General features: G+C 37.6%; 1 protein-coding gene across 6 annotated transcripts in view; it reads right to left on the reverse strand.

Annotated features, from left to right (window-relative positions):
• RPAP2 (RNA polymerase II associated protein 2) overlaps nt 1-14,996 on the reverse strand; it is a 94,497-nt gene that overhangs the window by 75,561 nt on the left and 3,940 nt on the right. For 5 of the 6 annotated variants that reach the window (XM_033199725.1, XM_033199728.1, XM_033199729.1 and 2 more), the window contains 3 exons: nt 12,948-13,046; nt 12,671-12,736; nt 9,700-9,788 (listed from right to left, as the gene is read on the reverse strand). In XM_033199725.1, coding sequence (XP_033055616.1) covers nt 9,700-9,788; nt 12,671-12,736; nt 12,948-13,046 — 254 coding nt within the window. The remainder of the gene's footprint in view (nt 1-9,699; nt 9,789-12,670; nt 12,737-12,947; nt 13,047-14,996) is intronic. The other variant, XM_033199730.1, reaches the window with a different exon arrangement.

A 14,996-nucleotide genomic window follows, 5' to 3' on the forward strand; every position in this document is an offset into this window, starting at 1 on the left:
TTGTAAGGATACCACCTTTGCTTAATCCCTTTCACAGGAATTGAATATACTTTACAAACTATTTTCTTCTCCTTTGTGTAATTCTTTTGAGAACTAAACTCAATATTGTTTCTAGATGTTAACTATCTTAAAGGAACCTTAAATACCTTCTCTGATCCCCAGTCTATAAAGAATGGTACCTGACACTGAAATAAAGTAAATTAAAGATTCAATATAAAATTCCAGTTTGTTTTTGTTATGTGTTGTTTTAGAAAGAATGAAGCACCAAGTTACATTGCTCTTTCTTTTCTATCCTTTCTTAGATGAAATCCAAATTCCTTTTGTTTGAAGAGAAAGTGCCATTTCTCTTCCAGCTAAGTATTTTCTATTCTCTTCCCATAATTTTTGTTGTCCTGAAGATAGTTATGAAAGCTCAGTTTAAAAAACAAAAATACGTAACCATTCTAGTTAAAGAACACTTGTAAGCTGTTTCTTCATAAACATTTTCATCTTACTTTCACTAAGGTATAAATTAGATGACTGGTTTTCATTTTAGCAAAGTAAATCTAAAACTAGAAATAACTTATACCAAAGAACTTAGTGGATATACGTACTTATTTATATATATGTGCATATATATCACTTACAGTATGTATGTTATATATAAACCAGCAGAAGCAGCAGATATGGTGAGAACTTGTCAAATCTATTTTGAGACATGTTAAACCCTGTTTCAGAAAGCTTTTATTCTGCATATCAAGCAACAGAGGTGGCTGTTCAGGAAGAGGTTGTAGTCGTTCTGCAGAGGTTTTTGGCTTCCGCACCTCCGAGATTCTACTGTTTACTGCCAAGAAGCAACGTGTGAAATCCCCTACTCTGGACCAGATGATGGCGCTTTTAGCTCTGTCAGCATTAACCATTCACCCCAATTTGATCTTTAAAATCATAATTTGATTTTCAACATTTGTCCTCCTTTCCTTAGATTTAAGATTTTAGGTTACAATTCAGGAGACTTCTCACCTTCAAAGGCTTATCAGAACCTACATTTAGCCAAACAGGATTTATAACTGCAACTATATAATTACCTATATGAGCACACTCTCAGAGGATCAAAACTCAATGTGGTCTGTTTCTGGCCACCAAGTGGGTAAAAAATTTCTAACTCACAAGATGAGAAGGATCATAGTGCGTCATGACCCAGACCATTCTAGGTCAATGTTTTGTCTCTAACAGGGTTATCAAGAGACATTTTGTGAGAACCACTGTTAGTCTCCATGACATTACGGATATACTCCAGATATTTTACATACCTTAAAGATGAGGAGCTAGAAAACCTCCAAGGCCCTTTCTGACTCCAAAACCTTGATAAAAGTATGGAGGTGGAATTTGTGAATTTGTCTAAATCTTAAATTTATTTAAATATCTGTACGAATGAGGTAGTGAGCTTACTGTGATATAAAGATACTATTCTTATAAATTTTAAGGGATATTGTTTGGTTTTGGTATTATAAAATCTAGTAAATAAATTTATACGAGCATACCTTGTTTAACTGTGCTTTCCTTTATTGCACTTTGCAGATATTGCATTTTTTACAAGTAGAATGTTTGTGGTAACTGTGTCTGCCAGTCTATCAGCACCATTTTTTCAACAAAATGTGTTCTCTGTGTCATAGTTTGGTAATCATCATATTTCAAACTTCATTGTTATCTGTTATAGCAATATATGGTAATTTTTGATGTTAGTGTTGTAATTGCTTTGGGGTACCATGAACTAAGCCCACATAAAATGTCAAACTTAATTGATCAATATGTGTGTTCTGACTGATCCACCAACCAGCTGTTCACCCATCTCTCTTCCTCTTCTCAGGGCTCCCTATTCCTTGAGACACAACAATATTGAAATCAGGCCAATTAGTAACTTTACAATGGAAGACTCACTGACATTGAATACTGCTTTTCCTTAAAAAAAATTTTTTTTTTTTGAGACTGCAACAAGATAAGACCTCTGTCTCTCTGAAAAGCTAATTTTTATTTATTTATCTATGTATTATTTTGAGATGGAGTTTCGCTCTTCACCCAGGCTGGAGTGCAGTGGCACTATCTCGGTTCCCTGCAACCTCCACATTCTGAGTTCAAGAGATTCTCGCACCTCAGCCTCCTGAGTAGCTGGGATTACAGGCGTGAGCCACCATGCCCAGCTAATTTTTGTATTTTTAGTAGAGACGGGGTTTTGCCATGTTGGCCAGGCTGGTCTCAAACTCCTGACCTCGGGTGAACCACCTGCCTTGGCCTCCCAAATGGCTGGAATTACAGGTGTGAGCCACCACACCCAGCCCCCCTCCCTTTTTTTTTCTTTAATTTATTGAGATGGAATCTTACTCTGTTGCCCAGGCTATAGTGCAGTGGTACCATCTCGGCTCACTGCAACCTCTGCCTCCTGGGTCAAGCGATTCTCCTGCCTTAGCCTCCCAAGTAGCTGGGATTACAGGTGCATGCCACCACCTAATTTTTGTATTTTTAGTAGAGACGGGGTTTCACCATGTTGGCCAGGCTGGTCTTGAACTCCTGACTTCAAGTGGTCCACCGGCCTTGGCCTCCCAAAGTGTGGATTACTGGCGTGAGCCTCTGCGTCCAGCTGTAATCTAAGATTCTATCAGTTGTGAGATCCATTTCAATAGCACAGGTGTTAAAAATGTAAAAATATACGCAACTTAGAATAAATAAAATGCATTACTAAATGCAAAAAAAAACAAAAAACCTCAAAAAACAACAGCAACAACAAAACCCTTACAATGGCCTCTGAGTGTACAAGTAAAAGGAAGAGTCACACATCTCTCACTTTAAATCAAAAGCTAGAAACGATTAAGCTTAGTGAGGAAGGCATGTCAAAAGCTGAGATTGGCCAAAAGCTAGGCCTATTTTGCCAGTACACAAGTTGTGAATGCGAAAGAAAAGTTCTTAAAGGAAATTTAAAACGCTAGTCCAGTGAATACAAAAAAGCAAAACAGCCTTATTGCTGGTATAGAGAAAGTTTTAGTGGTCTGGATAGGTTAAACCAGCTACAACATTCCCTTAAGCAAAAGCCTAATCCAGAGCAAGGTTCTAACTCTCCTCAATTCTGTGAAGGTTGAGAGAGGTGAGGAAGCTGCAGAACAAAAGGTAGAAGATAGCAAAGTTTGGTTCATGAGATTCAAGGAAAGAAGCCATCTCCATAACATAAAAGTGCAAGGTGAAGCCGCAAGTGCTGATGTAGAAGGTACAGCAAGTTATCCAGCAGATCTAGCTAGGAGCACTGATGAAGACAGCTACACTAAACAAATTTTCATTGTAGACAAATCAGCCTTATATTGGAGGAAGATGCCATCTAGGGATTTCATAACTATAGAGGAGAAGTAAATATGTGGCATCAATGCTTCAAAGGACAGGATGGCTCTCTTGTTAGGGGCTAATGTAGCTGGTAACTTTGAGTTGAAGCCAAGGCTTATTTACTATTCTGAAAATCCTAGGGCCCCTAAGACTTATGCTAAATCTACTCTGCTTGTGCTCCATAAATGGAAAAGCAAAGCCTAAATGACAGTACATCTGTTTACAGCATGGCTTACTGAATATTTTAAGCCAACTGTTGAAACCTACTGCTCAAAAAAAAAAGATTCCTTTCCAAATATTACTGATTATTAACAATGTACCTAGTCACCCAAGAACTCTGATGCAAACGTACAAGATTAGAGTTTTCATGCCTGCTAACATAATATTCATTCTGTAGCCCACAGGTCAAGGAGTAATTTCAAGTCTTAAGACATACGTTTCCTAAGGCTATAGTTGCCACAGTGATTCCTCTGATGGACTCGGGCAAAGTAAATAGAAATCATTTGGGGAAAGGATTCACCATTCTAGATATCATTAAGAACATTTGGGGCTGGGCGCAGTGGCTCATGCCCGTAATTCTAATACGAGGTGGGTGGATTACTTGAGGCCAGGAGTTTGAGACCAGCCTGGCCAACATGGCGAAACCCCATCTCTACTAAAAATGCAAAAATAAGTCGGGTGTGGTGGCACATGCCTGTGGTCTCAGCTACTCGAGAGGCTGAGGCACGAGAATCGTTTGAGCCTGGGAGGTAGAGGATGCAGTGAGCTGAGATTTCGCCACTGAACCGGGGAGGCAGAGGTTGTAGTTAGCCAAGATTGCGCCACTGTACTCCAGCCTGGGTGACAAAGTGAGACTCTGTCTGAAAAAAAAGAAAAAAAGAAAAAAAGACCATTTGGGATTCATGGGAGGAGGCCAAAATATCAACATTAACAGGTGTTTGGAAGAAGCTGATTCTAACCCTAATGGATGACTTTGAGGGGTTCAAGACTTCAGTAGAGGTAGTCACTATGGATATGGTGGAAATAGCAAGACAAGAATTAGAAGTGGAGCCTGAAGATGTGACTGAATTGCATCAATATCATAATCCAACTTGAAAGGATATGCAGCTGCTTCTTATGGATGGGCAAAGAAAGTGGTTTCTTGAGATGGAATCTACTCCTGATGAAGGTGATGTCAACATCGTTGAAATGGTAACACAAGATTTAGAATATTCCATAAACTTAGTTGATAAGCAGCAATAAAGTTTGAGAGGACTGACTTCAACTTTTTTTTTTTTTTTTTTTTTTGAGACAGGGTCTTGCTCTGTTGCCAAGGCTGGAGTGCAGTGGTTTGATCTAACTCACCGCAACCATGAACTCCTATGCTCAAGTGATCTTCTAGTCTCAGCATCCCAAGTAGCTACAAGGACTACAGTTGTGTGCCACCACACCCAGCTAATTTTTTATTTTTTAAACATTTTGTAGAGATGGGTCCCGCTGTGTTGCCCAGGCTGGTCTCAAATGTCTTGCTTCAGGCGATCCTCCTGCCTTGCCCCCCAACCATGTTGGGATTACAGGCATGAGTCACCGCTCTTGGCCTGACTCCAATTTTGAAAGATGTTCTACTGTGGGCAAAATGCTATCAGACAGCATCTAATGCTACAGAGAAATCTTAGTGAAAGGAAGTCGATCAATGCAGCAAACTTCATTGGTGTCTTATTTCAACAAATTGCCGCAGCTACCCCAACCTATAGACACCACCACCCTGATCAGTCAGCGGCCATCCACATCAAAACAGGACCCTCACCAGCAAAAAGACCAATACTCGCTGAAGGCTCGGATGATCAATAGCATCTTTAAGCAATAAAATATTTTAAAATTAAGGTATATACATTATTTTTTAAACATATAATGTTACCGCACATTTAAAAGACTACAGTATAGTGGAAACATAACTTTTACAGACACTGGGAAACAAAATCCACGATTGCTTTATTGCTTTAGTATAGTGGTGGTCTGGAACCAAACCTCCAATATCTCCAAGATATGCCTGTACTTACTGGCTTTCACAATAATGTAAGAAAGACCAAATTAGGTCAAATTCAATATTCTGTTTCCAAATGGTGTGTAAGGTCATGGCATCCTCAGTGATGCCAAGTTCAAATTGTTCAGGACATGCTCTAAAACATCCCTGGTTTTTCTTCATAATTTAAAAGCTTTGATCTATATTTTATCAGCCTTCACTTTTACAGACTAAAGAGATCAAATTATTAAAGTCAGTAACTTTATTCAAAATTCTTAAGACAGACCTTTCTACTAGGTAGTATAAGTTTCTCTAGTCTTAAGCAGATAATTTTAATTTTCATCATTTTAATAAATCCTTATGTAGAAAACTTTCTTTACAGTAGCAATGACTAATGACACAATTGGCTTAGAACTGTAAATCATTAGAACCAAAGGGAACTCAGAAGTTAAATGCGACCTTTTCCTTTTACAAATGAGGAAACTGAGACTTAGTGTTGAGAAGCGGGTTTCCTACGGTAAAACAACCAAAAACCTGAGCTAAATCCGATAAAACAGTGGTCTTCAAACTGCAGATCAGGACCAATCAATTAAGTAGGTTGCTGCTAGTGTTTTAAAAAAGCAACAGAGTAGAAAATATCAGAGGCATTTCATGTAGTAAGGATAATACTGTTTCACAGAAGTTTTGTTTTAGTTTTAGTTATACGCATATATGAGATCATAATGTAAAATGCACTTAGTGGTCGAAAGTTTGGAAGTCATTGCAAGAAGATATCTAATCTTTTGGGTGAATTTAACAATGTATTCTTAGTCTCATTCTGTCGCCCAGGCTGGAGTGCAATGGTGTGATCTTGGCTCACTGCAACCTCTGCCTCCCGGGTTCAAGCGATTCTCCTTACTCAGCCTCCCAAGTAGCTGGGGCTACAGGCGTGTTCCAGCACTCCTGTCTAATTTTTGTATTTTTAGTAGAGATGGGGTTTTGTCATGTTGGCCAGGCTGATCTTGAACTCCTGACCTCAGGTGATCCACCAGTCTTGGCCTCCCAAAGTGCTAGAATTAAGGGCTTGAGTCACCACGCCTGGCCATAAAAATTTATTATTATTTTAAAATTATGATTATTAAAATTACTATTATGATGCAATTTATTATTTATCATGACTCACTGTAAGCTAATAAAAATATCTCTGCATTAAATACTACATGCCACCATTTACAAGAAGCAATTTTTTCCTCCCTAAAGGAAGACTGGCTCAGGATATTGTATCCCATACCACATGTGAACAGACTTTCTTTAAAATATCACATTTCTGTAGAGCTTAAATGTGCAATAGCCAGACAAGCTTTTAAAGATATCAAATTCTAGAATTCTGATCCTTAGCACAGGTAAAAAGATGTCTCTGAAAAAACAGTGACCTCTAGTGGATTAATTAAATAGCATGGACATAATCCCTGCCCCTAAGAATTTGGAAATTAAGGTAACACAAATGCACCCAGATATAAAAGATACTGATACGGTTATACACTGACAAGTGTTATATATAATTAAGGGCTATAGTTATGCTATACAATGAGGCAGATACATATATATAGATTATTCAGTTTCCTTCTAATCAAGTGGAATATAACAAATAGAATCCTGGTCTCATACAGATCACTAGTTTAAGAAATACACTTAATGAACGGGTTGGATTAAATCTCTCTAAGAACCCTTTTAGCTCTTTAATTATGATTCTTTCTTAATTCATTTTGTACACCAATATCAGATTAAATTCTGCTCAAAAACATTTGATGGCTCCCCAGTACTTGAGGGTTTACCACACTCAGTCTGGCCCTTTGTTATTTATCTATTTCTATCTTCTCGTTTCCCAAATTTCAAGTCAGCCAATGTTCAATATCCCAACCCATTCCCACAAGTTTATTTTCTCACTTTTGCTCACAGTTTCTCATTATGAAATGTCCTAACCTTGCTCATTTATAGGCCAGGTCCCCATTAAAGTCAACACAAATGTGTTTAATTCATGTTCTGCCATCCAGTGATTGTTACATTCACAGGCTGGGTTTTATACTTGTATGTGTGTATGTGTATAGCCTGCCAGGTACTAAGCACTTACTGTACAATTTGAATATAAATTAAGTTGATTCATTTAGATTAGGGAAACAAAGGCTTTTTTTTTTTTTTTTTGAGACAGAGTCTCGCTCTGTCACCGGGCTGGAGTGCAATGGCAGGATCTCGGCTCACTGCAACCTCTGCCTCCCAGGTTCAAGCAATTCTCCTACCTCAACCTCCTGAGTAGCTGGGACTACAGGCACGCGTCACCACGCCCAGCTAATTTTTGTATTTTTAGTAGAGACGGGTTTCACCACGTTGGCCAGGATGGTTTTGATCTCTTGACATCGTGATCTGCCCGCCTCAGCCTCCCAAAGTGCTGGGATTACAGGCATGAGCCACTGTGCCCGGCACAAAGGACATTTTCATCTTTCTTTTTTAGTGAGGTAGTGAAGGGTATATAGCTAAGGTAGAATTTCAAGAACTGCAAATATAAAGTGAAAGGGCTTCAAGTTTTGGGGAAAAGTGAGCATTCTGAATATAGGACGGTAAGATTTTAGGAAAACATTAGAGGAAGACCTGTTTTACTTCATTTTATTTATTTATTTAATTTTTGAGAGTCTCACTCTGTGGCCCAGGCTAGAGTTCAGCAACATGATCTTGGCTCACTGCAACCTCCGCCTCCCGGGTTCAAGTGATTCTCCTGCCTCAGCCTCCCGAGTAGCTGGGATTACAAATGCCCGCCACCACACCCAATTAAATTCTGTATTTTTAGTAGAGACGGGGTATCACCATATTGGCCAGGCTGGTCTCAAACTCCTAAGCTCAAGTTATGCGCCCACCTCGGCCTCCCAAAGTGTTGAGATTACAGGCATGAACCACTACACCAGGCTGGAAGACTTGTTTAAATTAGCTAAAGGAAGTACCAATACCTATGCTTGAAGAAAACAGAGATGGCAGGAAAGGTAGTTTGGTAAGTGGTTTTGAAGCAGTTGAGGCAGATAATGAGGATGGCACAAAGGGTTAAATTTAAGATGTAGAGAAAATCTCTTTGGAAGCAAAGTTAAGGATAACTTGAGGAAACACTGGTTTCAGTGGGGAATAAAATATGTTGCTCTCAGAGGACTGGGGAAGTAATGGGTAGCTCTAGTGACAGAAATATTAAGAAAGGAGAAAAAGAATAAGTAAAAAATACTCTTAGCTTCCCAGTCATGTTGAACAATGCCAATCTTTTATTTTCCCAACAAGAAAGCTGACAGGCTGGTGGTGAAATGATGAACAATTTAGTCTTCATTACGTTTAACCCAATTATCAAGGGCCACAGTGTCACGTTTTCCATATCCTAAACCACACAGGATTGGATTGGCAGGCAGAGGTGTCTGCCATCACACGTGCTGTCATCAGCATAAATGATGTTATTTGAATTGTGAGTGGTGTTATATTGCCTTACGCATTAGAAAAGACTTTAAGGTTTTCAGCTTTTTTTTTTTTTTTTGAGTCAGAGCTTTTTAGTTAACCTGCATCTCATTATGTTTAGGCCATTAGTTTATTTGGCGTAGTTCCTATCTTACGACAAGTAACACTGCCTTGTGTTGTTATGATATACTCTTTCAAATACGCATTTATTTTGGGCATTATCTCATTAAGCCTTTGATTGGAATTTCTAGGCAATGCAGTTTAATTACCATAACAATAACTTGTTACTTTTATATTATCATGCCATTTCACCCTCAATAATAAAATTTTCTTGACTTTAGCACCTAGTAAAACATTGCAAGTATTTAAATCATTTCCCAAGAGGCTAAACTCCAGCATTGCCCATAAACTTTTTGTACAAAAAAAAAATTACTTTTTAATTGTCTGTTTTTAAATTGATAAAACAGTGTACTGATTTTTATAAAGAGTAAATGACTCTGAACTTTTTAACCTTCCTCACAGCAGAGTTCACTTGGATCCTAAGACCCAGTAACTTCTGAAAAAATTTAACATTCTTCCTCCAGGATTATCATATTAACAGGATTCACAGACATAACTAGCATCACAGGGCACCGGAGTTAAAGTTCTGATTTAGCAATTAAAGCTAAAACAACAAACAAATAACATTTGTATGTATGCATTTTCTGATTTTAAGTGTAAAATCCTTAATAGCTATGCTTAAAATATAACCATTTCCCCATAATTAAAGTGTATAAAATGGTCACTTTTTACAGAAAACTAGACCTACTCTCAGCTAATCTCAAAAAGCAGAAACAAATTATTAGAACAGAATATATGAACAAATGTGTATACACAATGACTTAAATTACCTCTCTTCTTCTCGAACCCATACTGGAGTTTTGGGAATTTGTGCTTCAAAAAACTTAGATGCTTGATAACAAAAATTGCTGCAAAAAGACTGAAAAGAACATTATAAATTCAGTTATTTTTCTTATTGTGAAACATTACCTACATACAGTTGAGAGTATAAAACATAAATGTATAGTTCAAAGAATAAAATGGAAACCTATAGATCTACCACCCAAAGTAAGACATAACATACTGAACCTTTGAAGGCCCCTACGTGCCTTCCCAACTGCATCGCCCTCCATGTTCCCCAGAAGCACTATCATAAATTTGATGTTAATCATTCCCTCATTTCTCTTCAGTTTTAGCACCTGTGTACATATCTCTATTAAAAAATATTCAGTTTTGCCTATTTTTAAACATTTTTTTGAATGGAAGAGTAAGATACATTCTTATCTTACTTCATTCACTTATTAATTTTTTTTTTTTTTTTTTAGGGACAGGGTCTCATTCACTGTAGCCTCAAACTCCTGGGCTCAAACAATCCTCCAGTCTCAGCCTCTTGAGTAGCTTGGACTACAGGCATGCCACCACACTCGGCTATTTTATTTTTTTGTGGAGATGGGGTCTCGATTTGTTGCCCAGGCTGGTCTCAATCTTCTCTCCCTGGCCTCCCAAAGTGCTAGAATTATAGGTGTGAGCCACCGTACCTTGCTACTTTTTTTGTTTAAAATTATGTTTTTAAGATTCATTCAAGTAGTTGTAGCTTATTAATTTTCACTGTGTACTACATTCCATTGTGTTAGTGTATTACACTTTACCATTTATAGACAGTTGAGTTGTTTTTAATTTTTTTGCTATCACTACAATGTTACTATAAACTTTTTTTGCAATTAAAAAATGTTTAAAATTGTGGTAAAATATACATCATATAAAATTTATCATCATAACCATTTTTAAGTGTACAGCACAGTGGCATAAAGTGCCTTCACACTGTTGTGCAACTATTACCACCATTCATCTTTAGAACTCGTTTTATCTTACAAAACTGAAACTCTATACACTAACTTCCCATTCCCACCTCTCTTAATGATCATTCTACTTTCTGTCTCTAGTAATTTGACTTCTCTAAGTACCTCATGTAAGTGAAAGCATATAGTATTTGTCCTTTTGTGCTGGCTTATTTCACTTAGCATATTATTTTCAAGGTTCATCTACCTTGTAGCATGTGTCAGAATTTCTTTCCTTTTTTTAAGGCTAATATTCCATTGTGTGTATATACCACATTGTTTATCCAGCTATAAACATTTTTATACATACATGCTGGTGCACATGTGTAATAATTTTATTAGGGTTTATACCAAGAAATAGAAAGGCTTAATTACAGAGAATGGGCAAAGACTTCACCAGACAAATGCCAAACCATTTCTCAAAAAGGTTGCACCAATTTTGATTCCCACTAGTTGCAAAAAGATTTCCTAATATTGGCTATTTTGTGGGCTGTGAATACATAACTCAATGTGTTTTTATTGCTATTTCTCTGATTACTGATAACATTGAGCATCTTTTCATATGTTTATTAGCCATTCAAGTTCCTTGTGTAAATTTTTCTATTAGTTTGTCTGTCTTTTTCTTATAGATCATATATTCTAGATATGATTCTATGGTCAGTTACATGAAATAACAACATTCTGCTTTGTGGCTTCTCTTTTCATTCTTTTTTTTGAAACTTCTGATGAACAAAAATTTAACATTTTAATATAGAAATGGTTATCAGTTTCTCCTCTTTGGCCCAAAATTTTCCATCTTATTTTATAAAGTCTCTCTACCCCATGTTTATATCTTCCCATATTGTCTTTTTTTTCTTTTTTTTTTTTTTTTGAGATGGAGTCTCGCTCTGTTGCCCAGGCCAGAGTGCAGTGGTGCAATCCTGGTTCACTGCAAGCTCCGCCTCCCAGGTTCATGCCATTCTCCTGCCTCAGCCTCCTGAGTAGCTGGGACTACAGGAGCCCGCCACCACGCCTGGCTAATTTTTTGTATTTTTTAGTACAGATGGGGTTTCACCGTGTTACCCAGGATGGTCTCCATCTCCTGAACTCATGATCCACCCGCCTCAGCCTCCCAAAGTGCTGGGATTACAGGCTTGAGCCACGGCACCCGGCCTATTGTCTTTTTTTTTTTTTTTGAAGACAGTGCCTTGCTCTGTTGCCCAGGCTGGAGTGCAGTGGCATGATCTTGGCTCACTGTAACCTCTGCCTCCCAGGTTCAAGTGATTCATGTGTCTCAGCTTCCTGAATAGCTGGGACAACAGGTGCGTACCACCACATTTGGCTGGTTTTTGTACTTTACTTTGTAGAGACAGGGTTTTGCCATTGCCCAGGCTGGCCTCCAACTCCTTGAGCTCAGGTAATCTGCCCACCTTGGCCTCCCAAAGTGCTAGGATTACAGGTGTGAGTCACCATGCCCAGCCTCTCCCATAGTGTCTTCAAAAAGAATCTACCTTTTACATTTATGTCTTTAGTCTACCTAAAATTGATCTGTGTATACAGACTGAGATGGGCATCAATTTTCATTTTTTTCTATTTGCATAACTAATTGTGCCAGTATAATTTATTGAAAAACCCATCCTTTCTCTACTGATCTACAATACTCCTGCTGCCATATATCAAGTGTCTACATATGTGTTTAGTCTGTTACTGACTCTCTATTCTGTTCCATGATTTATTTGCCTAGATTTGTGCCACTATGCACTTTTAACTTTTAAATGTTCAAGTCTTAACTGAAGCTTAAGCAAAACAATTTTTAATACCTTGACTGAATTATTTACAAATAAAACCAAACTTTTAACACCACCATTTTCTAACCAGTAAGATTTTAAACAGCTTCTTTTAGAATCCCATTTAATATCATTAAAAATTAATTGCCATTCCTTGTTAGGATAGTGGTTAGTAAAGAAAAAAAATTAATTGCCACGATGAAAGCCTTTAAACTCACCTTTCTTTCAGTAATATCATAGACTTTATTGGTCTTGGTAGAAATTTTGTATTTCTGTTTTGGTACCTAAAGAAAAGAAAGTACAGCTTACAAAAGAATCCAAATAATAAACATGAAACTTACATTATAAGATTAAGTAATCTACATATCATATCATTGGCCAATCCATGCCTTTAGTTCATGACCTTAGGTTTCATTTCTTATTCTTACAACAAAGTATTTTGCTAAATGAAAATAATAAAAGCCCATATTTAAGAAAAAAAAATGAGTTACTTACAATTCCCAGCTTCTTCTGACATAAAGGATAACCACAGAGTTTGACAATAGAACGTTCATCCACGACATCGCTGTAGTGAGCAGGTGTAATGAACTTCCCCTAAAATGAAATGAGAGGGTTATTTCCTCCTAGTTTAATAGAAAAGTTCATTTATCAGCTCTGTAAGCCTCATCGATCTTATCTGAAAACACAGGGATAGCAATAGTACCTCCCTCATAAGTTAGAGGTTAGAATTAGAGGAGAAAATAAAGCAAAATCACTTAGAGAAGTGCTCAACATATAGTAAGCATTCAAAAAAGTTATTAAAAAAATGTCTGCCACAGTAGTCTCTGCATCTTTGTAGATTATATAGTTAAGTGAAATAATTCTGAGGCATGAGGAAGAAGTGATGCTATAGCTATACACAAGCTAAATGACAACAGTATCTTTTATTTTTAAAAAAAATTATTTAAAAAATTAACTAAATCACAAAGTAATAAAATACAATTTTACCTATTTTTTAAAGCATAATCTTTAACAACATGTATTTCAAAAGTGTCATTGTGACTCCTGAACAGTTTGTGCAAAATTTTCCCACTTCTGAAAAATCTGTACAGAGTGGTGAGGTGATGGTTGTAAGCTAACATCAAATAGTTTCCTTTGACATCTTCATGTTCAAATAATCTTGATTCTTGTTCTTAACTTTGAGATCTTTTAACAAGTTTTTCTGTTTTCACAGGGACTGAAATACTTTTTATTGAGTGATATAAGTTTTATGTTTCAAACGAAGCATATTTGCTTTTGTCTTTTCTGGTGTCATCATATATGCCGATACTGATGCAGTTACCTGTGTCCATAAAAATATGAATTGTCATGTTCATATTCCTGTTTAGAAAAAGATCTATGAACTATACTAAGAAGTGTTTTTGTAATAGAAGCTTTGAGTTTTCATTTGCCCTCTTAAGGATTATGAGAATATAAAAGAAATTTCCATTCAAAATTTTAATGTAGTGAAGTTGTTTAAAAATTTTTTTATTCTCGGCCGGGGGCAGTGGCTCAAGCCTGTAATCCCAGCACTCTGGGAGGCCGAGACGGGTGGATCACGAGGTCAGGAGATCGAGACCATCCTGGCTAACACGGTGACACCCCGTCTCTACTAAAAAATACAAAAAACTAGCCGGGCGAGGTGGCGGGCACCTGCAGTCCCAGCTACTCAGGAGGCTGAGGCAGGAGAATGGCATGAACCCGGGAGGCAGAGCTTGCAGTGAGCTGAGATCCGGCCACAGCACTCCAGCCTGGGCGACAGAGCGAGACTCCGTCTCAAAAAAAAAAAAAAAAAAATTTTTTTATTCTCAAATTTTTATTTAGACAGGGTCTCACTGTGTTGTCCAGACTGGTCTCAAACTCCTGCGCTCAAGCAATCCTACTGCCTTGGCTTCCCAAAGTGCTGGGATTACAGGCATGAGCCATCCTGCTTGGCCTAAAAAAATTTAATGTGGGACGGGTGTGGTGGCTCATGCCTGCAAGCCCGGCACTTTGGGAGGCTGAGGCGGACGGATCACGAGATCAGGAGATCGAGACCATCCTGGCTAACACGGTGAAACCCCATCTCTACCAAAAATACAAAAAAATTAGCCGGGCGTGATAGTGGGTTCCTGTAGGTCCAGCTACTCGGGAGGCTGAGGCAGGAGAACGGCATGAACCTGGGAGGCAGAGCTTGCAGAGCCCTGCACTCCAGACTGGGCAACAGATTCCATCGCAAAAAAAAAGAAAAAAAATTTAATGTGGAATTTAATTCCGTTTTATGTTAAGTCATAAATGATCTGTATTTCAGGTTTGTGAAATATGAAAATTGATGAAATTACATTGACAAAAATAATATTCTTCTGTTACTTAATACAACACAGAATATAGAAAACTGGAATTGCAATCACAGAACTGAAGAAAATCAAGTGGTATTAGCAGACTGGTTAAAAGAACTATGACTAAGGGCAAAATATACTTGCTTTTTCTTTTTTCTTTTCTCCCCCATCCTCATTTTTCTTTTTTTCCATTTATTATTTATTTATT

The sequence above is a fragment of the Trachypithecus francoisi genome, unplaced genomic scaffold (assembly GCF_009764315.1).
Source record: "Trachypithecus francoisi isolate TF-2019V2 unplaced genomic scaffold, Tfra_2.0 Lachesis_group5, whole genome shotgun sequence".
Classification (NCBI taxonomy): domain Eukaryota; kingdom Metazoa; phylum Chordata; class Mammalia; order Primates; family Cercopithecidae; genus Trachypithecus; species Trachypithecus francoisi.